The sequence below is a fragment of the Akebia trifoliata genome, chromosome 12 (assembly GCF_017979445.1).
Source record: "Akebia trifoliata isolate Shusen 1 chromosome 12, ASM1797944v1, whole genome shotgun sequence".
NCBI classification, from domain to species: domain Eukaryota; kingdom Viridiplantae; phylum Streptophyta; class Magnoliopsida; order Ranunculales; family Lardizabalaceae; genus Akebia; species Akebia trifoliata.
In genome coordinates, this window is record NC_141386.1 from 780683 (window position 1) to 805560 (window position 24878).

The 24878-nt window shown below is 34.7% G+C and overlaps 3 protein-coding genes across 6 annotated transcripts; all 3 read right to left on the minus strand.

Annotated features, from left to right (window-relative positions):
- Nucleotides 1-569: 569 nt before the first annotated feature.
- On the minus strand, nucleotides 570-6535 carry LOC147388461 (uncharacterized). The gene is made up of 2 exons (XM_086418255.1): nucleotides 5373-6535; nucleotides 570-645 (listed from the first exon to the last, which is right to left on the minus strand). The coding sequence occupies exons 1-2, from the start codon at nucleotides 6533-6535 to the stop codon at nucleotides 570-572; spliced, it is 1239 nt and encodes a 412-aa protein (XP_086274381.1).
- Nucleotides 6536-7848: 1313 nt separating this feature from the next.
- On the minus strand, nucleotides 7849-12995 carry LOC147388462 (protein PLASTID MOVEMENT IMPAIRED 1-RELATED 1-like). The gene is made up of 3 exons (XM_086418102.1): nucleotides 12730-12995; nucleotides 10054-12316; nucleotides 7849-9437 (listed from the first exon to the last, which is right to left on the minus strand). The coding sequence occupies exons 2-3, from the start codon at nucleotides 12312-12314 to the stop codon at nucleotides 8273-8275; spliced, it is 3426 nt and encodes a 1141-aa protein (XP_086274228.1). The 5' UTR covers nucleotides 12315-12316; nucleotides 12730-12995; the 3' UTR covers nucleotides 7849-8272.
- A 3750-nt stretch (nucleotides 12996-16745) lies between these two features.
- LOC147388463 (uncharacterized) lies at nucleotides 16746-23991 on the minus strand. Of its 4 annotated transcripts, none has more exons than XM_086418079.1 (6): nucleotides 23758-23991; nucleotides 23599-23672; nucleotides 23345-23475; nucleotides 20912-21006; nucleotides 17663-18006; nucleotides 16746-17569 (listed from the first exon to the last, which is right to left on the minus strand). In XM_086418079.1, the coding sequence occupies exons 5-6, from the start codon at nucleotides 18002-18004 to the stop codon at nucleotides 16916-16918; spliced, it is 996 nt and encodes a 331-aa protein (XP_086274205.1). In that variant the 5' UTR covers nucleotides 18005-18006; nucleotides 20912-21006; nucleotides 23345-23475; nucleotides 23599-23672; nucleotides 23758-23991; the 3' UTR covers nucleotides 16746-16915. The 4 variants fall into 4 exon arrangements, with proteins under 4 accessions (XP_086274205.1, XP_086274204.1, XP_086274203.1 ...); XM_086418078.1 differs by having other exon boundaries at nucleotides 23345-23496; XM_086418077.1 differs by having other exon boundaries at nucleotides 23345-23496; nucleotides 23599-23683; nucleotides 23758-23813.
- Between the last annotated feature and the right edge of the window lie 887 nt (nucleotides 23992-24878).

Here is a 24878-nt window from a genome sequence, read left to right on the forward strand (position 1 = left end):
TAGGTCCTGCTGATGTAATTCTTGGAATAAAAATTTTTAGAAATAATAATGGATTTGGTTTATCACAATCTCACTATATTGAAAATGTTCTAAAACGTTTTAATCAGTTTGATTGTATTCCTGCAAAAACACCTTTTGATTCAAATTGTAAGTTAATGAAAAATATTGGTAAAGGTGTTTCTCAATTAGAATATTCTCAAGTTATTGGTTATTTAATGTATATTATGAACTGTACTAGGCCTGATATTGCATATTCAGTAAATAGATTAAGCAGATACACTAGCAACCTAGGACATGATCACTAGGAAGCTTTGGTGATGATCATGAGATACTTAAAGTATACCATGAGTTACAGGCTGCATTATAATAGGTATCCTGCCGTATTAGAAGGATACAGTGATGCCAATTGGATATCAGACTCGGAAGAGTCAAAATCCACTAGTGACTATATCTTTACACTTGGAGGTGCAGCAATCTCATGGAAATCCACCAAGCAAACGTGCATAACTCGTTCCACCATGGAATCTGAGTTTATTGCCATGGACAAGACTGGTGAAGAAGCTGAGTGACTAAGGAATTTTCTTGTTAACATTCCTATTTGGCCTAAACCAGTATCTGCAATATCTATTCACTGTGACAACCAAGCTGCCATTGCAAGAGCAAAAAATAATGTATATAATGGCAAGTCAAGGCATATTAAACGGAGACACAACTCTGTAAAACAACTACTCTCTAATGGAATTATTTCCATTGACTTTGTAAAGTCTAAGGAAAATTTGGCGGATCCTTTAACAAAAGGATTATCTAGAGAGTTAGTTGCATCGATTTCGAGGGGAATGGGCCTAAAGCCTACTGATTAAAAATTATTTCAATGGAAACCCAACCTAATTGATTGGAGATCCCAAAAAATAGGTTCAATGGAAAAACCAGTTGAATGTAATTTAAAAAGAAAACACTAATGGAACAGAGTGTTCCAAGTCCATTCCTATGAAGTATTTAGTGTTGCCTGTAAAACAGAAAGGTTGAATTATAATTCTTGATGTTGCCTATACTTGTAAAAGTGGAGTATATCAGGGTACTTCTCATAGGCACACCTAAATGAGTGTAGAATTGGGCCGATTCTATGAGAGTTAAGGCTAAGCTCTCTAAAGCACTCATGATACCAGGATATGTTCAGGGCCAAAATGAACACCATCGATAGAACTTGATAGTTGATTGAGTAACCTGTGTGTATAGTCTATTGTTTAGGTTTACACTAAAGGTTGACAGTTCAAGGCTTAAAGTCCACTGATCGACTTGTAAATCCGATAGACTTATACTAGGTAAGGTTCAAGTCCAAAAGACACCTATACTAAAGCATGGTTGTTCAAAGTGCTCTCTCTTTATATATTTTATATATTTTATTTTGAGTTTTCTGCATTCATGTGGGCATTGTTGGAATTTATAGGGTTGAATTAGAAAACCCTTTAATATTCATGTAATTGCAACCATATGGTAAATCAATTAACCATAGGGTATTTAAATCCCATGTTTGCTTTTTGCTTTTTACTTTATGCTTTATGCTTTTTACTTTATTGCTTTATGTTTAGTTGAATGTTTTAATTTTGCCTTGAGAAATATTAGTCCCACATCGACTAGGAGAAGAATTTATTTGCAATTCTTAAGTAGTTACGCTTCTAATAGCTTTAAAGTGGATAGAAGTAGTGGGCGGGCTCACGCGCGTACACGGGGGTCCAAGAGGAAAACCCATGGTTCTAATTGGAATTTGGATCCACCGGTCCGAAAACCTTAATGCGTGTGCGCACGTACAACGTGCGCGCAGGGGGGGTGCAAATTCTCGGATTTACACCTCACGTGGGTGCGTGCATAGGCCCGTTCAAGGTCCGTTTTTATTTAAAAATTCTAGACGTTTTTATTTAAAAATTCTAGACGTTTTTATTTAAAAATTCTAGACGTTTTTTAAATTTAAATTGAACCAGTGTATCTATTCTGAACCAGCACAATGTGTCTGTTCGGAACCAGTTTGTGACTGTTCTAAACAGTCACTTTCTCTTTTATTTATATCAATTGTTTAGTCGATTTAAAACAACTTGATTTTCTCTGTTATTATGTATTTTCGAATTATCAGTAAATTATTATTTCGTTGTGAGAGCACACAACATCGTCGAGTTCGAAGTTACGTTCCAATTTAGAGTACCCTTTTGGATACGTGGGTTGTTGAATCCTGCAGAACGAACGCCTACAGACTGTGGTACCGTAGCAGGGGCGAATTTCGTTTTAGGACAGTGCTTTGTGCACGCCTCAACCATTTCTTTGTAGGTAATATTTTCTTTTACATTCAATTTCGAAATATAAGGTTTGTTCTAACTTCTTCTCACTTTGCCATAAAAGAAACCAGTATTCAGAAATAACAGTTTGATCTTCCAAAGAATGCTGATAGAGAGACAATATCATCTGTTTGTAAACATGGTGTGCTTACAGTGACTGTAAAGAAATTTCAAGCACCAAGGCCAGGGAAACGTGTTATTATAGTGGTTAAGGTTGATTGTTAGCTTTCATGGAGGGCTTGTTGAAGAGGTGGTGGTGGTGGTGGTGATGGTGGTTTTAGGTTTTGGTGTTTAATTATGTCTTTGGTGTTTTGTTGTTTCTTCGTCTTTGGTTTGCAAGTATCAAGTATGAACTGCGGGATGGTGTAAAGGAATGTTTGTCTGAAAATATGGAATCCGTTATCAGTTCTTTTAATAATATAAGAATACATGTTTTGTAAATTTCTATTGCCACCCATTGTTTTTTTTAATTATTACACATTCAATCGTTATTCATCCTCAAATGGATATTGAAGGAGTCGGTCTATTTTGCACACACCGAAATCACTCATTGCACCCATTCTCTTTTTTAATAATATATTTTTTTTTTAATTATCATTTTATTTGTACTTATTGCACACCATCACCTATCGAACAAAAACCAAAATTCACTTCTTCCTTCCACTCCGCTCTATAGGTTCAAAGTGGACTTGTTTTAGTAAATTAGATAGGTATTTGTCAAATCTTACATAACAATTTTGGTACCTACTTAGATAACAATAAGTAGGATCAAAGTTTAAAATTCTTCTTAAAATCTTTTAATATTTAAAAAAAAAAAAAGAGAGTGAGAGAGAGAGAGAAGAAAGAGGAAGAAGAGACGAAGAAAGTAGAGGTGTGCAAAAGTGATATTTTTAAATGAAGAAAGTACTAGTAAAGGTGTGCAAAAGTAATATAGTCAAGGTGGGAATTGCAAGAAAGGACATAAAGTTAAAACATTGTATAGTCCAACGTTTTAAATCTATTTTAGAAATTATAAAATAATTATCTAATTTTTTTATAATAAATTCATTCTCTTCAATATTATGTTTGATTGCTTTTTATGAAATCCCACCAGTGACTAGTGCTTGCTATCTAAGAAGTACTTCAGGATCTCATCAAAAATGGTTGATGCTTTTTGGTTTGGCAACTGTGAAGTCATCGGATAAATTGTGGAGTAGATAGATTGGATATGGACGTTGTTGTTGCTCCACTGCAATATGGACTTGACCCGCTCCTACGCACCCCAGGGCATCATTGCATGTTGGCCGAAGACTTTCTAGGTGGAGTTCCATCATGTTCTGTTTCCCATAGGGGCGGAGCATGTCAAGTCGTTTTGCATAGGAGGCCTACGTTTGTTACTGGCGCACTATGACTTTTCAACCTACTCATATCAAGTGTAGTGTAGTCCATGTTTCCTACTAGCACATGTTGGCTTTTCAACAAAACTAACATTGGTTTAGTAAATTTCTCAAAAAAAAAATATTTTTAATCATTTAAAAAAAAAAACCTTTTATAAAATTAACATATAATCCACAAAAATATCTATTTAGTTATAATTTATTTTACTATAAAAGTAAGAGTTAATGACTATTTATCTCCATTACAACTAATAAACTTTCATTTTAGAAGAGATGATCTATTTTAAGTTTTACTAGTTTATATGAAAAATTGAAGAATGTTTATTAAAGCACTTTTTAGCATAAAAATTCCATAGGTTTTTGGCAATGAAAAAAAAAAGGACCACTGTTTTTTTAATACTCAAAATATGACCATTTGCTATAGTAACTTATGTTTTTTTTTTTTTTTTTGATAAAAATACGCCCAGTTACAATTCTTTTAGTGATCCCTTGAAAAATATTTTTTAAATTTGTAACTTCCTCCCTCCAACCTTTTATACCATCGAAATAGAAAGACATCCTCAAGCTCTCTACTAAAACCCATCAAATAGTCATTGGAATTCACCAACGAGGCTCTAATTTTGAGGAACGATAATGAATCTTATAGATTTTTCCACTCTCATGCTTAATTCACGATCTATTAGAGCTTTCTACCAAAGGTTATCCCTCTCTCCTTCTTTCTTTGATTTATTTTAAAATTATTTATATTTTCTTTTCAACATTGACAGATTTCTCTTTCATAGTTTTATAAATGGAAATTAGTAATTGAAAATTCAATGACTTCATAAAATTTTCAATGTATGGTTCATAAAATTTACCTAGTGTCGAACCTCAACGTTAGAATGAATATATTATAGTGTCAAATGTCAACATTATCTATCATTGAACCTCAACACTGAAATATATTATAATATTTTGTTATGCCTAATCATCAAAATCGAGGTTCGATGACAAGTAACATTGAGCTTCGACTATATAATACATTCATTCTAGAGTTGAGGTTCGACATTGGGTAAATTTTAAGAATTATACCTTAAAAATTTTACGAAATCATTGAGTTTTTTACTATTATTTTTCATTTATATAATTAAAAATATATTAAAGTTGCTAAGAATATGTAAACGAATTTAAATAAATGAAAGAAAGAGATGAAAGAGTGATAACATTTAGAGAAAAAGTACAATAGATCACGAGAGTGACCAGATCTACAAGGTTCGCTATCATTCCTTAAAGCTAGAGCTTCGGTAGTGAGCGCTCCAATATGGCTATTTAGAAATTGTAGGTAGAGGTATTTCTATCCAAAAACTTGAGTTATTGTAGCAAATGACCCGATTTTTTTTTTTTTTTTTTTTTTGAGGGTAAGAGGGGTTTAGGCTGACCCCCAGACCAGATATATTAAATTAAAGGGACCATTACATTCTGTAGTAAATATTTCCTCTCGCATCCTCACTAACTAACTTATCAATCTCTCTAGTTAGGGGCAGGGAAAATTCAATCATCATCACTTCATTACAATGGGAAGCCGAAAAATCAGCCACTCTATTTGTTTTCCTAAAGCAAAAAAGAAAAAGTACAAGTCTTAAACAGAGTTCTTAGTCTTTGAATTTCTTCCACTAGCCTACGCACATACCACGGGCTTTGAAAATAACCTTGGATGCATCCAATAGCTATTGAGAAGTCAGCAGCAACCTCAATATTTTCAATGTTCATCTTCATGGTCATAATTAGCTCATTTTGGATTGCTTCCAACTCATGATAGATTACCGATTTACCTTGACAACCTTCCGAAAGTAACTTTACTGCATTGCCTTGATCATCCCTAATTATAGCTCCATGTCCCCCCAAACTACTTTTTAGGGAACCATCTGTGTTGAGTTTAAAGAAGTTGGAGGTTGCCCTTGTCCAGATGCATCTCACGAGAGGTCTATGTACGAATGAGAGGTCTAAACCCCAAGCTTCAGAGAATTTTCTATTAGCGTCAGTATCTTCCATTTGATAATCGGAGAGCCCAAACTTGAGTCTTATATCGTTAATAATGGAGAAATATACATCTTCCTTAGGCCTAGAGGTATTGTTAAAGATCATTTCACACCACTCACGCCAAACATGATAGATGAAGGCGGCAAAAACAGCTCTTCTAACATGATTGATCCACTTATTATTCTTCAAGGCTTTGGCTAGCCAAGGAATTTTAGTAGCCCAGGACCCTATTGTTGTTGATAGCATCATCTTCCTTTTCAATTTTTTCCAGATAGTAACTCCATAGTTATAAGCATTTAAGATTTTTCTTCTAACCATCCAATCTTGTGTTTTGAGGCTATTCGACAAAGCTAACCAAAGGATAAATTTGTGTCGAGACACCATTTTAGCACCATTGAGCAGGGAAGCCCACGAGACAATAGGCATATGTTGGTTGCATTGGTAATATGCAGATTTAATAGAAAAAATGCCTAAAGAGCTTTCTTTCCAGACCACCTTATCATCCTCGTCTAGGTTGAATTCCTTAGAGTTCAAATTATGCCACACTGAGTTTAGAGAGTTGTTTGCTCTTTGCAGAATGTTCCATCTTCCATTTCGGATGATGGCAGCAACTTTGGCTTGCGAATGAAGTCTTGAATCATACCTTAATTGTTGCGGAAATCTGCTCCTAAGAATGCCTTTTGAGTGCCGTGGATCATCCCAAAAAAGTGTGTTGTTACCATCTCCAAGGACTTGAGTGATACAAGATTGAGCCATGCATTGAAGGCTCAGAATTTTTCTCCATGACCAAGATGCATCAAGCTGGGTTTTCATTGTCCAAAATGCTTTGTTACGAATCAAATTAAAATACACCCATTTAACCCATAAGTTTTCAACCTTGGCAGCAATCATGCATGTGTATCTCATAACGGCCATTTGGTTTCACATACCGATATTTTTGACACCCAAACCCCCTTCCTCTATTGGTCGACATACTATGGTCCATCTCACTAAATGGCATTTTTTCTCCATAGCAGGACCAGCCCATATGAATCTAGCACATAAACGATCTAGCTGACCCGATTTTGAGTGTTAAAAAAAGTTGACATTTTTTCCCTTTACCATAAATCTATGGAATTTCTATGCTAAAAGTCCTTTATTTAAATATATTAATTTTAAAATGTTAAAAATCTGTAATATAAAAAGAAGTTTTAAAATAAAGAGGATCGACTATCCATTGACACTCCTAACATACTTTTCTCTGATAAATTATTGATTTTATTCTAATTTCGATCAAGTAATTTATTTATTTTAAGTTGTTTTGAATAAGTTCCAAATTTCATCTTCAAGTCAGGTACACTTGCATTTTACGAGTTGGTTATTACTATTTTCTTTAAAGGGAAACCTAAAAGTGATAGGTAGTTGGAACCTCATAAGAAGTTGAAAACAGATTACTTAAAAAATCGGTCTATTTGCACCTATCAAAATGGTTCATTTCACCTATTTTTTTGTGATACCCACATTATCTTTAAAATATCCCTTTGCACACACCGAATAAATCCATTTTTAACCTTTCAAAAAAAAATCTGTTTTAACCTCTATTGCTTATTGCACACACCTAAAGGTATCGAACTATTTCTTCATCTCTCTCTCTCTCTCTCTCTCACATTTCTTCCTCTTCTTTGCATCTTGAAAGATTTCAATGAGGGTTTTAAACTTTGATCGTACTTATTTTTCTTACCCTAACACTTTCAATTGAATCGAAGCCATTCACACTACCTCATAAAGAGACGGGTCTCTCTTTTCCATCTTAATACGTAGAAGATGATGGGTGAGGCTATCATCATTCAAACACAAAGATCTTCAACCGGCAGAGCAGTCTTAAACCGTAATCGTTTACCAAATAAATAAACAAATAACAGTCCTCAGCTTCACCCAGAGTAATATATCCAAAAAAGCTGTTAAAATGAGCACGTTTCGACAAGCATAAGAAAGCAAATTCAAAGGATGACATACCAAAATTGGATTTTTATGATAATAACCTTCACATAGGCATCAAATAAGCAAAGGTTGGAAAGTTACTTTAAGAAAATTAAATGGAAGACCAAAACACATTAAAAATTTTCAAAGTATAGCAAGTTGCAACAGACATGAACCAACTCAAATTTTCCCTGCACAAAGAAGCTATCTGATACAAAACAAACTAGACTTCATTCACAAGGACACAAATTTACAAGCTAAAACATCAAAGCTGTGGCTACCTGCATGTATGCTTCCATTGCATGTTTCGATTTACAAAAATAAAATAAAATAAAAAAGGCAAACAAGAAACCATTTACCTTTACATTTTAAGAAAATACAATGGTCGTTCCAGGAGGCTTATCCCATCGTTGTCGTCCAATCCTGGTAATCGACTAATGCATTAGAATTTATAATCCCCATTCCGAAGTAGACTATTTGATGTTCCAATGTTTGAGTTGCTCGTACCACAACACTGAAACCCCCACATCGAAAGGAGTTGGGAACATTGCACATATTCATATTCAAATGGCTTTCACATAAATGCCCAACTCAGTGCAACCTAATTTTTTCATTTGGAAATATGACATTGGGGTTCCGTATGTGTGGGTTTAACGCTGCCAATTCTTTCCATTTTGCTCCGGTGCCATGAACACGAGACGAGATGCTCCACAAGGTATCACCGGGCTGTACTGTTGTTGTTACTTGGGAAGATGGTTTTGCAACAACTTTTGATTTCATCAAAGAATGCTTGTTGTTCTTTCCCATACCGTTAGCGAGCAACCAACGAGACCCAGACTGCTGTTGTGGCATGGTACCCCATAGCTTCTTCTTTCCAGGCTCAGTTTTCAGACCCGCAACATGTACTTCGGTGATCTTGAATTGGGGAATTCCTTGCTCTTGCTCTTCCTCTTTTTTCTCTTCTTTCATCTCATCCTTCAACTCCTCCTTTGCAACCACTTTAGGCTCGTCATCTTCATCGCAATTGTTCCTAGTTTCTGAAACCGTACTGTATATTTTGGGTTTGGGAGGGACAAAAACCCTCTCCACTTGGATTAGAGAAAGCATTGGAGCGCCAACCGGCTCATAGTTACGTAGAGGATCTCGAAGCTGCACCATTAATGCAACTGTGAAGTTGTTCCCCAACAAACCACACCTTCTACCGGAACCTTTGCCCCTTCTTTTGTCACCCTTCCGCCCTCCACTAAACAAGTCTGTGCAAGTAGCATGATGGGCTGCAAGGATCTTTGAAGTTCGCTCACTGATTTGATCTTCTTCATCAACTATTCCAGCATCTAACCGCATCCACTCATCAAGAGTTATCGACAGACCCATTAATCCATCAACGTCATCTCCACCGTCTTTGATGTCCAACAGCTGCAATCCTCCAGATCCCTCCAAACCGAGAGAACCACTGATGTGGGCCCGCCTTCCTTCAAGGGCCGAGATTTCACCAATCGCTTGAGGACTGATGTTTGATGGTGCATCCTCATCAGACATGCCGGATTGTATTCTCAACCCTTCTATTGAGAGGGCTTCAATCTTATCCATTGCTAATGGAGCGAGGTCTTCCAGAGATACATACTCTGAGTCTGTCTCTCCGCTTAACGAGCTTGAATTCAAGTTAATAGACCGGTGCCCGGATGAACCTCCTTTACCTTTCTTTCTCTGACCAGATACCTCTTGTCCAACCTCCGATTCAAGCTGCAAAACCTGCCTGTGACAAGAAAAGATAACAAAACAAAAATGCTATCATGTAAAAAAACAGCAAACTAGAGGAAGAAAAGCCACGAGTACTTCAAAATAGGGCTTAAATGGGTCAGGTTTGGGCCGGATGAGTATATTTGGACCCATATCCGAATCCGACTCGGATCCTATTAGCTAAAACCGTATCAGAACAATTTTGCTTTCACTAAAACCGGATCCAACCCAACCAAATTACTTAATTCAGTTCGGATAATTTCGGACTGTTCAACATTTATTTTGCTATATTTCTTTTCTAATTGCTATCTCTATACTATTTTACTATTATAATTCTTTTGTTTTATAAGTATTAAAGCAGTAGAAAAATATATATTTTGAAAAAAAAAAAACATAAAAATATCATTTTCAAAGCAATATATCATTCGGATCTAGGCGAATATAGGGATGGATCCGTATCCGACTCAGATCAAGGGAGATCAACCAATATTCGACACATTTTTTATTCAGGTCTACTCCAAGGGTTCAAACCCACTAAATTTGGATCACTCGAATTTCAGATAAAATCCGACCCATTTTATGTGCTACTTCAAAATTCATGAAAAAGAATGCCAATAAGTGAACTTGCAGACCTGTGAGGTGCATCCAGACTGGGTACAGCTTCCCATGCTACTTGCTGCATCGTCTTCCCGGTAATATCTTCCAAGGGCATTAACTTTTTAGCCTGCATAGAAAGCTTTTCAATTCCAACTGAGGCCAAACCCTGTAATATATCCATTATACCAGAACCCATTTCTGCAGGAACCACAACAGGACTCGAAACCTGCATAATCAAGTGCCCACCATTCTTGGTGTTCCCGAAAAGTGAGGGATTCATCGACCGCAAGAATCCTCCATCTTTTGTCTGAAAAAAGGGACCCAAACCTTCACCCAGAGAAGGTAATCCAAGTGGCTCTTCGGGGGGGAGATCAATTGGACTTCCAAACCCACCAGCACTATTAGATGGAGATCTCTGAAAGGCCTTCTCATTCAAGCCCCATTCCCGCATTAAAGCCTCTGTCTCCAAATCTTCCAACATTATCGCTCTAGTTCTATTCTTCAACTCCTGTGTTGCTCTTTGGTGCTCTACCTCCGCAGCTTGGACAATCGATGACAGTTCAAAATCCTCCGAAAAGTCTTCCCAGTGAGACCCATTTGGAGAATTGTAACTGATTTCTGCCTCGTCCAACTTTCCAATATCGAAATCAAATATGCAATTGCCGCCCGCTAAGGCCTCCTTTTCAAACTGTCTTAACAAGCGCTCTCTTGGAGATTCGGGATCACTATCTGAACTCAAGACAAACGGACTGTGTTCTATACCAAGCATACTGAAGAACTCATTTGCAACAGATTCAGTAGCATCATCCAAGCTAAGGGATTTTCCCACCTTACTTGCTTTATAATTTGATTTAACTTCAATGTATTTTTCTTGCTCGAGAAACTCATTCGTAACTTGAGAAGAATTCAGCTCTGCTGACTCCAAAATTGACAGGCTTTGAAAAGCTGATTCTAATTCCTCCATGTGAGATTCTTCGGTGAATATGTTACTCTCTTTGGAATTGTGACCTACACTAAAGGTCTCATCTTGGGGGTCAGGCTTCTTATCCTGTTCGAGGGTTTCCCCAAGTTCTGTAGTTTCTACTCGGGTACCGACAGTCTTCAAAGTATTTTCTTCCAATTTCGCCTCTCCCTTCATTGAGATTTCTATCCCTTGTTCAATTACAGTGAACTCAGTATCTTCACTCTCATTTTCATTATTTTCTTTCCCAGATTCACATGAAGAGCATGGCTTTTCTTCGAGATCTTCAACATGTAGCGAGAATACCTCAAACTCAGGCTTAGAACAAGCAAAAGCACCCACTTTTCCTTCATCAAGTTTCTGATACAGCAACGACACAGAACTAGAAAGCTCCAACCCTGAACTTGGCAAAACTTCATGAAGTATCTTAACATCTTCTACAGATTGAGATGGCCGATGAGATTGCTGATTAGGGACACTTGGAAGGCTTCCAGCACGTCGAAGATCACTCCAACCATCAAATTGATCAAAACCCATCCCAATATTTGTCGTACTTAATCTATTCTGCTTCAAGTTTGGAAGTTCGGGAGCATTCTTGATACCACGAGATTCAGCCAGATTGTCCTTTATAACCAAAAACCCAAAACTAACATTCAGATTAGCACCTTTGGCTCTGCCTGAAAGCTTAAAGCTTGTCGTCCACTTACCAGAGCTCTTCTCCTCCTCCAATTCCTCCAAAGTAAGTGGAAGCAACCTTGTGAGATCAATCCGATGCTTCCCGAGATCAAGATCAGGAGCACCAACTACTGACACATACAACAAGACGTATTTTGCCTCATATTTCGCTGAATGGTGGGGCCCGTTTCCACTACCGTAGATGGAACACCTGTGAGTTAATGTTTCATTGAATTCTGCGATTCCCTCAAAAACCCTACCTGGGCGAGTCTGCAACCCACTATTATCCTTCTTCCAATGGACACAGAGACTAACATCATTAAAACTCGATGACAACCCTTCTATAGAATGTACTTGAAGAGAGAAACAACAATTGAACCGACGATTTCGAATATGGGAAAAAGCTTTCAAGGGCTTCCAATTCCATATTGACGATTTCTTATCCTTATGAGATGATTCTTCCTTAACCAATCTAGGTTTCAATTTCGGTTCAGGTAAACGAGCTTTTCCAGCAGATTTGGATCGAAAACTAGACCCAGAAACTAAAGTTTTTGGATTGTTTTTATTCAAATAAAGTGCTTGTCCCAACGCCTCGATCTCTTGCAATAATCGCCCATCCCCAACATTTTTCTTCCCAGATTCAACTTTCGCCAACATCATCTCTTCAGAAAAATTAAAAAATTTGAACTAATTAACAAAGATCATATTCATAAAATAAAATAAAAGCTCCAGCTTAACTTAACTCAGCTTTCTTCTGTGTTTTTGTATGTGAAATTGAACAAAAATAAATGATTTTTTGTTGATTCCATGCAAATTAAAGAGAATCCCTATATCAAAAGTTCATTAAAGAGTTCAAAAACCTTGATCACAAAACAAATAATTCCTCAGTTTTCTTCTGTGTTTTTGTATGTGAAATTGAACAAAAAAAAATGATTTTGTGTTGATTCCATGCAAGTTAAAGAGAATCCTTATACAAAAAATTCATTAACGAGTACAAAAACCTTAATCACAAAAAAAAAAATTAATAATAATAAATAAATAATCCAAAAAAGAAAAACAGCTTGGATTTTCTTACCAGTAGTCGATTTCTTCGCGTCTGTGCAGTAAAGAATAACAGAAACCCTAAATTACAGGTTCGATTTCGTCGTCTTCGTCTTCTGTGCTCAAAAAAATTGTCGAAGATTTGAGAGACAGAAAGAGCAACCCTAGCTCGAAATCTTACAAAAATGATTTCAAGTTTTTTGGTCGAGTTTTACTTAAAAATTACTTTCTCTCTCTACTCTCTCTCTAAAACCGTGACCATTTCTCTGCAAATATTATTTTACATTTAAAAAAAACAAAAAAAAAAAAGCGTAACAAAATAAATAAATAAATAAATATTTTGTCTTTCGTTTGAAAGGTTAGTTGGGAAAGCCTTGCAAGGCTTAGTTGTCTTATTTCTCTTTAAGATGCTTTCCTTCCTCTCTAATCTTTCATTATTTAGACTTACCTCACCACGTTTAGCGTGATTTACTCTACTAAATTATTCAAAATGACTTAAATGCCCTCATCTTCCATCTTCAGTCAAAATTTTGAATTTTATTTTTCAAAACCAATCATCTCTGACCTGACTTCTATGGTCAAAAGAGAGAAATGTTATTGGCACCCCCAACGTTTACTTCTTACACCTCAACTAAAAATAAAGAAAGAATAATGATTTTCTGACGCTCCCTCTAACATACACTCCCATCACAGAATCGTAGTTCATTTGCCTTGGAATACGCATAATCAAAATCTTTTTTTTTGTATCCCAAGGCAATGATCTACGGTTATATGATGGGGGCGTCATATTACCACAGCACATAAATAAAATAAGTAAATGATGTGTAATAAGTAAAAGTTGGGGTGCCAATAGAAATTTTTTCAGTTATTAGATATAGATTTCTTTGGATTTAAAATTTTATATGAGCCTAAATATAATATTGAAATTGTTTCAACAAGAGTTATAATGTTGAGATAATAGTTTGAGCCAAACTTTGTAATGTTTGAAGAGTAGATTTTTAATATTTAATTGGGGTGTGATAAATAATTTAAAATTTTGATAGTGTAAAAAGTAAAACTTGGTCTGCCAATAGTAGAACCTGACAATAGTTAGGTAGAAAAATTTTAAAAAAAAATAATACTCTCACAACACAATTAAACTACTAATTATTAAAATCTTTTTATCAAAACGTCGTAAAATAGAAAATTCGTGACTCTTGTACCTACGTCAGTTAATTTATTGAATTACAAATATATCTTTTTAATCTTCAAAATTATGATGAGATATGGGTTTCATGGAAAATTATTTTCTTGAAATTACAGAGGTACCTTTACAATATATTAAATTATAAATGACAAAAATCACTGAATTGTAATAAGATGATAAATTCATGAATCTTTTATTTGATGATCAAGTCCAAATGAATATATTTATCAAAATTTAAAGTTGAACAATATTATAATTTTATAATTTAATCAATATTATATTGAAAACATAAAAAATATATATTAATATTTCAATTTTACTTTATTTTGGATTTTTTCCTTTTAGATGTTTAAGAAAGTCCAAAAACACTAACAATTGTTGGTTTTAGTCTTGAAAAGGGGACCCGTGGTTGATATCACAAAAAGCAAAAGTGAGAAATGATTTTGAAATTCGAATTTAAATTTGAAATTTGGAATGTAATGTACCAAATTATTGACATGTCTTCAAATATGACAGATAATTGCCCTTTAAAGAGTCACATCTTAATTGGAGAGTAAGGGTCCATGGTTTTTAAACTCGTTCGAGACCGAGACGTATCGCTCAAGTTAACTCGGTATTAGAGTTGAACGAGACCAACTCACAAAGTGATTTTTTTGACCGAGTTTTACATCTCATGTACAATTTTTCGAGTTATCTCATGAGACGTCTCAAACGTATCGAAAAACTCATCCGAGATGACTTGATATCGGAGCTGAACGAGACGAGACGCGATACCGAGTTTAAAAACCATGTAAGGGTCTCTTCTTTATAGAAGTCAGCTCCAATTTCATAAGTTGTTCTTTGTAAGAAGCAGAAGCCTAGAGCCTGAAAAATTATATCCAGCAAAAATTTGTTCATTACAAAAGTACATAAGTCAAAAATTGATGTTCATTTGACAATTTTTTATGACTGGATTCTAATAAAATGATTATAATACCCTTAATGTTAATAATGCACCAAAAATGACCAGAAAATCTTAATCAACTTCTAGGGACCATAACTTTATCCTCCAAACTCCAAATTAAGTAATTTTTGGTGCATTACAAAGGTATGGAAGTTATTTTCAAACTTTTTATTTTCACCAAGTCTATAGATTTTGATGTATTCTTTGTTTTAAAAAAAAAAGTAGATGAAAAGTGAGAAAAAAGATTGTTTTGAGGCACGTAGTAATTTACGTTTGTCTTATAGACAACAGACACCCACACTCCAATTGAAATCAAAGATGTAGAGATGGGTTATTGTCGAATTTATCTTCAAGTTACAATAGAGTTTAGTTTTGTCAAAATTGTATATTTCCTCAAATTTTACACTATTTTTTAGAAAATGTGTCACACAGAATCTTGGATACACAAATGCATTTTTTTTGTGGAAAAAGAGAAAAGAGTTTAATTAAGAAGAAAGTTAGAAAGAGATAGATTAAACTTCTTCATAAAATTGATCTTTATATATAGAGAACAATTTCAATGATCTCATCCATTCGAAAATGGACAAAAAAACTCAATAGGTACAAAACCCATTGGAATGTGTCTTTTGGGAGTCACCCTTACACTGAAATCCAATGGTACCATTTGGAACCACTAAACATCTATTCGGATCCAATGGTACCCTTACATATATATATATTATATAAAATCAAAAAATTATTTTAATTTTTTCATATGGCTAAAAGTCATTAAGAGCTCTCAAGAAATGAGTCTTTGGAATGAAAAAAAGAAGTGAGTAGAAGTTTTTACTTATAGATTTTAAAAATCCCTCCAAAAATTTTAAAATAAAATAAAAAAAAAAAACAATGTGGGATTTACAAATTATTTAGATAAAAACGAGAGTCAAAAATATTTTTTACAAATTTCAATCCATATGAAAAGATATCAACCAATAGGATTGCTCCAAATCACAATACTTACTTTTTTACTTAAATAAAAACACATCAAACATAAAGTAACTTTTAAATATCCTTTTTAAAAATTAATTTTATTTGAATCAATCCAAAATAAATATAAATTATATTTATTTTTAACATTTTTATCGTCAAATTCAAGAAAATTTATACTGGTAAAAAAGCTAACTTGGCTCTTGTTACTCTATCTTTGGGAGTATCCACCATTGATTGAATTTAGTTTTATTTATGTGAATTTTAGTTGGAAACGAGTCCAAAGTTATTAAAATGTACAAAGGGTAGTTAGGAAAGGAAAAGAACTTTAGATTTACCACACTGTTTATTGTAAATTTTGTTTTTAATTATTTATTTAATTTTGGGGTGTGTGTCTGTGCGTGTGTGTGTGTGAGAGAGAGGTAAACAGAAGAAGAAAACTGTCGAACAGTATTTGCATGAAACATTTGAATTTTGTGGTAAAATTGTAGTTAAGGCTTTCAAATTATACTAAGAGTAATGCTGGGGCAACATTAGGATTTACAGCGATTCTCACATTTCTGAGGAAGTGCGCACGTAACCGTAGATGATTTTTACTTGTATCTCAAGAAAACACATCTATGACTATCACATCAATGCTGTGAAAAACAAAGTTGCTCCAGGATTTTCCTTATACTAAAAAAGTCATACATGTAGGAGAATTGCAAAGTTCTCTCCACCCTATTTGGATTGACAAGAGAAAAAAATATAACAATTTTAAGTTTCTCCCATGTAATCAAATAACTATTATACCCTTTTCATAGTTTAAAGAAAAAAGTTTTAACTATACAATGGTGCAGAATATAAACACCAACAGTTATTTATAAAAAAAATATGATAAATCATCATTTTCCAATCAAATACCATACAAACATATATTCAAATAAAATTTTAAAACCTATATAATGACTTCCAATAAAGAAAAAGTAACATATATATTGATTTCAAACTAATATAAAAAGTAGTCTATATGTTCTAAAAAGCATCCTCAAAGTTATAACTAAGTTACATCACAAAAAACTGATAAAAAGTAGTTATATCACAAAAAGCATCCCATATGTATTATCAATGACATAAGCCTATGAATCAAGAGTCACCAGCACTATTGAGCATCATCATCAAGTATCCCATACGCCTCTCAGCCGGGCAACCAAAGAAAGCCCTCATCCTTCCTGATTTCTCAACGAGGAAAGAGTAGGCACGATAAAGTAATTCTGAATCAATTCCTAATCTTACTAACTCATCAAAAACATCTCCCTCCATGTAAACGCGTGATCTACTCCTTTCAAGAATCTCATTTCTTTTCTGAAGAATTTCATTTCCTTTGCTGATTGCCAATGCAACTTCTCTTATTGAATCCTCTAATCCTGAGTAATCTATTGAAGATGATGCAATTCTCTTTTTGGAATGTGATGAGGTTGTAGACTTGGTAGCTGCTGTAGAAGCTATTTCACGAGGAGTTGCTGGTTGACTTCGATCATGCATGTCATGTGTACCTTCAAAGATCTCTAAAAAAACATCATCATTTGCCATCATATGATTAACATCTTCAATAATTGTTCTACCATCCCCACCTGCCTCCATCTTCTCACCTATCTGCATCTCATTTTCCCCTCGTTTTGCTTTTTTACTCACAATTTCTGCACCCTCACTTGTTGCTTTATCCTTCTCAAAGAGTTTTGCTAACTTTTCATAGTTAGGCAAAGGTGTATTCATCCACTTCTTTACTTCAGGTTTTGCCTATAACAATAAAGAAAAAAAAAATTAAAAACATTATTTCATGTTAACAAACAAATCAAAGTGATATAGTTTAAGTTAGTAGTAAAATTTAACCTTAATCAATTCCTTCCAAATTTCAGGCTCAGCATCCCACATCTTTGTCACTCGATTCCATGCAAAACCATTCATCTCACCTTTGAAAAGATCATAACATTCATTGAAATTTTTTTTAATTGTTTTCATACGATTCTTCACAAGTTGTTTATTGAATTCCTGCCCAAGCCTTTCGATCAACTCGTTCACAATATTATTATATGCTGTGGTTGTGAAAGTCCCATTGACTCTATTCCCTATGTTATTCTGGCTGACAAATGCATCAATGAGAATCTCATCCATCTGCTCAGTCCATTTCCAACCATGTCTCTTATCTGCTTTGTTCACCTTTGGCCTGTTCATTTCTAATATATACATAAACAAATAATTGTAGTAATTAAATAAGCCACAATTTGTAACATAATAAGTTATTATGCAAACATGATAAAGCATCCAAAGCATATATCCAACATCAAATAAGTTCACAACCAAAATTTAAAATTGCATGTGAACATAGTCAAACAATACAAGCATTCAATTGTAACTTCGCATGTTATGAAATAAAAGAAATTCAAAATCACATTTGATTCAATACATAGTCATTCTATACGACAGCTATTATGTTATCCCTTAAAATTGATCCATATCTAGAGTCCTCATCATCGTTGTCTTAAAAACGAACTACTTCTTAAGACTCAAGCTCATTCATTTTCTTTTGTTCTACTTCGACAATAAGACTGTCGTCAGAATCAACACTTATTAAAAAATTATAGAAAATACAATATGCTAAAATTATCTATTATTGCATGTCAACTGAGTTGGTGGGCTTTGTTGTACTTCTTATAATAAGAAATCTTTTCTTTAATACTCGAAAACATCCCTCAATTGCGTGGCACAAGGAAGTGTGTCAGTGATTAAATATTTCCCGAGCATTTTTTAGTGCATGTACATAATATTCTTTCAAGTGGTAACGCACACCTCTGCAAGGAGTGATAAGTCCACTCCTATATATCCAACATCAACAAGGTAAGATTTACCTATTAAGATTGAGAGTCATAACTACAAGGGTGTTTCTAATTAGATAAATGAAACCTATGTTAATAGCTAAAAAGGTTACCATCAGGGATTTTTAAATTATCTACTCTAGTTAGTGCATTTTAATTATCCTTAAATTTAAGGCAGTCCCTTCTTATCCAGGTAAGACGCATGTGAATTTCAAGTCAAAAGAACATGTCGGCAACACATTTTGTGTCGGATATTCCTACCTTTCATGATATCTTGGTGCATCTCTACAAGGAACTTTCACACGAATATGTGTTCCATCTAGTGCACATATGCAATCTTGATATTAATGCAATATATCAAAATCTATAAAGAAAATATGAAATCAACTATTTAAATGAAATTTATATAAAAGGAAGTCAAGAATCATAAAGTTCATTATGGTTGTGTTTACCTTGAAGTATGGGTACTACTATTGTTGAATGTTTCTGGAGAAACTTTTGAATCATTAGGTTGTTTAAGATAGAGTTCCCATCATGATATTATGGCTATCAACACACGATGAATATGAAGACTTATAGTCTCACCAGAATGACGGAAGGAAAATGAAATGGTGTGATTCTTTACATTAAGCGAAAATATATGAAGAAATTTGGAAAGTTGTTGTTCAAGTGTCGCTCGTCAAATGTGAGTGAGTCGACTAAAAGTTCGAAACACATTGCATAAAGTTTCAAATGCTTCAGGCTCCATCCGTATAACATTACAACATTTTTCATTAGTCCTACGTTGATTCATCAATTTTTGTCACACACTCTCTCTTTCTAAGTTGTTCGGCATTATCATAATCACCAAAATCTGCAACTTATTGAAAAGGTCGCGATTAAATCGTGATATTTTCCTTAACTGATTTAATCATGACTTCTTCAAAAAGTCTTGACTTTCACGAACTTCATGACTAAATCATGAACATCGCGACTAAATCATAAACTTTGTAATTTAAATGGAGAAAACAAAAGATGACCTTGATGCAGTAGTAAGGCAAGATGACATTGTAAAAGATGATGGTGATCATTTTACCGATTAAGTATTAGATAATGAGGATACAAATGAAGATGGCATTGATTTTGATCGATTGATTACCTTGCTATGCTTTTAATTAGTAAGGTTCAGGGTATTCATGAGTAATATGACAGTGGCAAGGACACACATTTGTTGGTGTCCAACACAGATTCTAGAGTTCTAGTCCAGAAGTGCATTTTTTTATTAACACCAACTAGTAATTATAATGATTATAAGGTCAATACTAAGAACAAGAACATCATCATCGACATTGACAACAAGAGAAATACTTGGAGTAAAAATTGAGTCTACTTTTGTGTCATAGAAGCAACTGGAAGATGAAACGTGTATTAACAAAAACAATGAAAAATGCATTAAAACTAACGTAGACGATAAGGCTATCGCTTCGTCATACAGAAATAAGAGAGAACACAAGGAAGTCTTTCATCACATTCAAAGATCATGTTAATCTTCAGGTTCCAACTTACAACAATGGAATCCAGTATTGGAAGGTAAGTTCCGTAAAAAGAAGAATCCATTATTGTAAGGGTCATTTTGCTCCAAGGGATGACCACATTAGCAATCCAACACCACAGCCCTCTAAATTTCACTAAAAAACTAAAAATAAAAAATCTTTTGGGCTTGATCTAAGGTTTTGAAAATGGACAGCTACCAAAGTTCCACCTAACTCCAAAATTAAATTTTAAAATGCAACAGTGAAAAATAACTTTTTTTGAAGAAAAAAAAAAATTCAAAGTTCATATAATTTTGTCCTCCACAACCCTAAAGCATCGGATCCTGTTTTTTGATGTCACAAGGTGAACCCAAGGACCCTTGGTAAGCATGAAAATCCTTACTAACTTTTGGGTTTTCGATAGCATTTGTGGAGAAAAGAAACTCTGGGTTTTGTTCTTCAGTTGGTTTTATGAGAACCCATGTCTTAGGTATGGTTTCTATGTGCTTTAGGGTTTTAGTTTTTGACTTTTTTTCACTTAAATCTTGTTGAGAGATCTCAGTGCAGATCTAAGGAATTTAATAAGTTTCATCTAATATTTGAGAATGAAATCGAAATCAGATTGAACTACAATTGTTTTCAACTAGAAGAATTTGTGAAAGTAAAGAAATTCTAGAATAGAAAAAATTCAAGATCTCAAACATAGATCATCAAACTCATACTTGATAAACTGAAAATTATAGCTTATTGCATACCTCTTCACCTTTGGAACTTGTGGACATCTACTGCATTTGAGTAGAATAGAGCCCTTGAGTTCTGTCTCTTTGGTTATTTGATGTCTCTAGGATTTCTGAAATCAGATTTTATTTATGTTTTACTTGGGGTGTAACTAGTAAAAAAATGGCATGCCAACAATAGTTCTCTTCGGAATTTTTGGAGATGGTCAGGGGCAAAGTTGGAATTGTAAAATATTTTAAACTCTTTCTCTTCTCTTCTCTCCGAATCTCTCCACTTTTGGATAGAAACAAAACTCAGCATTTTTTCTCTCCACTTGTTTTCTCTTCTCTCCTGAATTAACAATCCAAGCAGAAGAAATGGAAAGAAACTCACATCTTTTCTCTTCTTTTCTCTCCACTTCTCTCAATCCAAACACAGTGTAAAGAGAAAATCCTCAAAACAGACACCTCTAAACTCTTTAAAAAATCTAAACCAATAGAACACAAAACCCAAGATACTAATAGTGGTCCCCTACAAAGACTACTCCTTCCCTTCAAAGAGCCACCCATTCCTCTCCTTCGATAAGCCCCAGTAAACCACAGAGGACATGAGCATCCATAATATCACACAATTTTTTAAAGGCAAGTCATAAGACATGAAAAGTCAAACAAAAACAACTATTTCTATATTTGTGATGTTTTCACCAGAAGATGAAAACATACTTCTTTCTAGTGAAATGAAATTCATGCAGAGCTAACTTGTTAACTGTAACATTCCAAACAATCTGCGGCATGAATTAACCATGCAGATGTTGTCTGTGACCATGGAAAGATGGAATAATTTAGAGAAAATATAACATGGAAATAAATCACAACTTCTGATAAGGATTAGATATATTATCATATCATTCAAATGGTACAAGCATAACCCCTACACAAGAGAAAATCTCAAAAATAACTTGATACTTCTAGTAATTGTACACATAAACAGTACTTCAAGTTGAGGTCCTAAAACAGAACACTTGGCTTTGGAAAGAGTGGAGTCAGGTATTGTTAGCTGACCCCAAATATTTGGGATAAGGATTGTTGTTCACGGTTATGGGAAAAAAAATCTTTCCTTGAGAAAAACATAGTATAGTCCTCACAATGAATCACATCTGTGTAAAGTAGACCCTATCGACATCCTCGATGCCAGTTATAACAGTGTAATTGCAGCTCTCTTAAATAAATGATTGCAACTTCTATAATTTTCATCATAGAAAAGAAATTGACAACATAAGGAACTAATGCTTGTTATGAGACTGATAACACCATTTTATTGCCCTTCTTAATAGTATAACACCACATTGACCTTTATTGTGCAAAATTTAAAAATTAATCCAACTAAAATCAAATTAACCATCGATATAATTTTCCCATGCAGTTGGGCAGCTCAAAAGCATCATGCTAATGAAATTATAGAGGTTAGGATGTTTAGATGGATGAGTGGAGAGACTAGTGTGGGCGGTGTAAAATGTAAAGGGACAAAGACAGCTGATGGGGGAATAACAACGACCATGACGGCGACGTGGCATCATCCTGACAGCTTTTGCTAGATCGCCAGGGCAATTGGGAACAACAAGGCAAAACCCATCTGGGACGCTACAATCTACCAAGCAAAAGGGGAAGAGCCAATATTTTTCTCACCCTACATCCAATGAGAGGACGCATCCCACTTCGAAACTAGCTGAAGGGGAAGGCGGCATGGCACCTCAACATAGGTAAACAAGGATGTTTCATAGGCTATAAATACCCCACCACAATGAGGAGTGGGGCATGAAAATCGAGAGCCTTATCCACGTAAGCTAAGATATTGTATTTGACCCAATACACTAGAAAAGATAAAATTAGAAATGAATACATTCAGGATAATGTAGGAGTAGCTCCAATAAGCGGTAAACTAAGAGGAAGTTGATTGACCCCAATTTGAAGAAATATTGAAGGTGAAGGTCTTGAAAGAGCAAGAGGAAAACCCAAAAGAACTTGGATGGAAACGGTGAAAGTAGATATGAACTCACTCTCATTGACAGAAGACTTGGCTAGGGACAGAGTAGAGTAGAGGAAGATTTGTTTAGCCGAATCCCAAATCTTTGGGATAAGGCATTGTGGTATTCATTGAAAAAGCATTAACAATTATTACTAAATGATCGGCTAATGGACCATCGAGTCCTCCCCCGCAATTATACCCGATGTGCTAGTTTGTGGTAGTTGGGTGTATTCGTAGGTATTAGTCCTACTTTCAAAGATGGTGGGGTCACCATAAAAATAAAAATAAATTAATGGGTAATGGTAAACCGACCGGTCATTAAATATCCTAAGACGGCCCCTTTGATATTGCTCAAAACTAACCAAGGTATACGAATTTAAGATGCTAAGAACATAACAAAAACAACAATTTAATAAAAAAAATCATTAAAAATTGATCATAATCACCTTTATATGGAGATGTATTACTGGGAAACACCAGAGGCACCAAATGGACGGCTGGACTCGTCTTGATCTAGAGAATAATGGACAGCTTCAGCTTCTAAGAATCGGCTCAGATGCTTATCTTCCAAATGTTGCTGTGAAATGAAATGGGATCACTCAAAAAGAAAAGAAAAGAAAATATTAAATATGAATCTATGAACTTAGAAACACTACAATTAATGGGGAAATTTTAAATAAAAGAAGAGAGAAATACATACAGAGAGGCAACTTCTGTATTTCTGCCACTCAGAGACGCATTCCTCTTTGTCCCACTGACCCTTCAAGAATTTCTCTGAGTACCACCTGTATTTATGATTATTGTTTTTAAGATAGAGAGAGAGAGAGAGAGAGAGAGAGAGAGAGAGAGAGGAATGGACCTGTTGAAGCAATCGTGGTAAGCAGCTCTGAGATGGGAACAAGGCGATGTTGAAGAACTTCTCTTCTCCTTATTAATCCCCCCCATACACCAAAAACCCCCTCACCTCTCTCTCTCTCTCTCGCTCGCTCGCTCTCACACACGCACACATAAACCCCCAATCTCTCTCTCTCTCTCTCTCTCTCTCCTCTCTCCAATCTAAAGTCTCTTCTCCGAGGGTGAGTACTAGAAGAGCACCCAAGATGTTGAAAGGGCTGTGATATTACCGCACCACAGAAGTAGAAATATACACCATTGGTGATTTTGCTATTGAAAGACACCATAAATAATATGGACCGACTAGTTGCACACCACTGGTGATTTTGTTATGCACATGAATCTCTTAAAAAAAAGCATTTTTTTTTATAACTTTTATTTTAACCTACTAATTGCACTTAGGGCTTATTCACCTCCACATGGCTTCATCTTCTTGACTCTATAAATTGTAAACATGCTCACTGTACAACCAAGAATTTCTTATAAAAATTATTGAACCAATGATAATTTTTGTGGACATCGTTGAAGAAGAAAAAAAAATTAAGTGTAACATTTTCCTTATTATTTTTGGACTATTGTCGTCCAAATAGAGTGCAAAGGGAAATTTTTAAGTAGTGGAGTGCAAATGGTAGTGTAAATGCAAAATTCAGTGATTAAGAATTTATGACTATCTCCACAATACGTATCCCAGTGGTACTTCTCTCAAGAATAATTTTTAACCATTAGATTGTGTGTTTACACTGTCAAGATCTTGTGTCATATCATGAGTCATATTTCTTGAGTCAACAGAGCCTAACACGATTATAAATATACTTCTAATCCTTCTCTTGAACTTGATACCAACCCCAACCCCCCATACAAGACTATAAAATATACATGGACCCGTCAGGTGATTGGGTGCTCTTCAACACATAAGAACATCATGTAGGATGACTATGACCATTTGTTTGGAAGTTATATGCTAGAGAATTAGGCCCTATGTGGATACATCTTTCCGCGCAAGAGCAAAAGTCCAATCTCTCAGCGCAAGAGTAGATTTTTAGAACTTCTCAACAAAAAGCAAAAACCTAACCAAACATTTGCTAA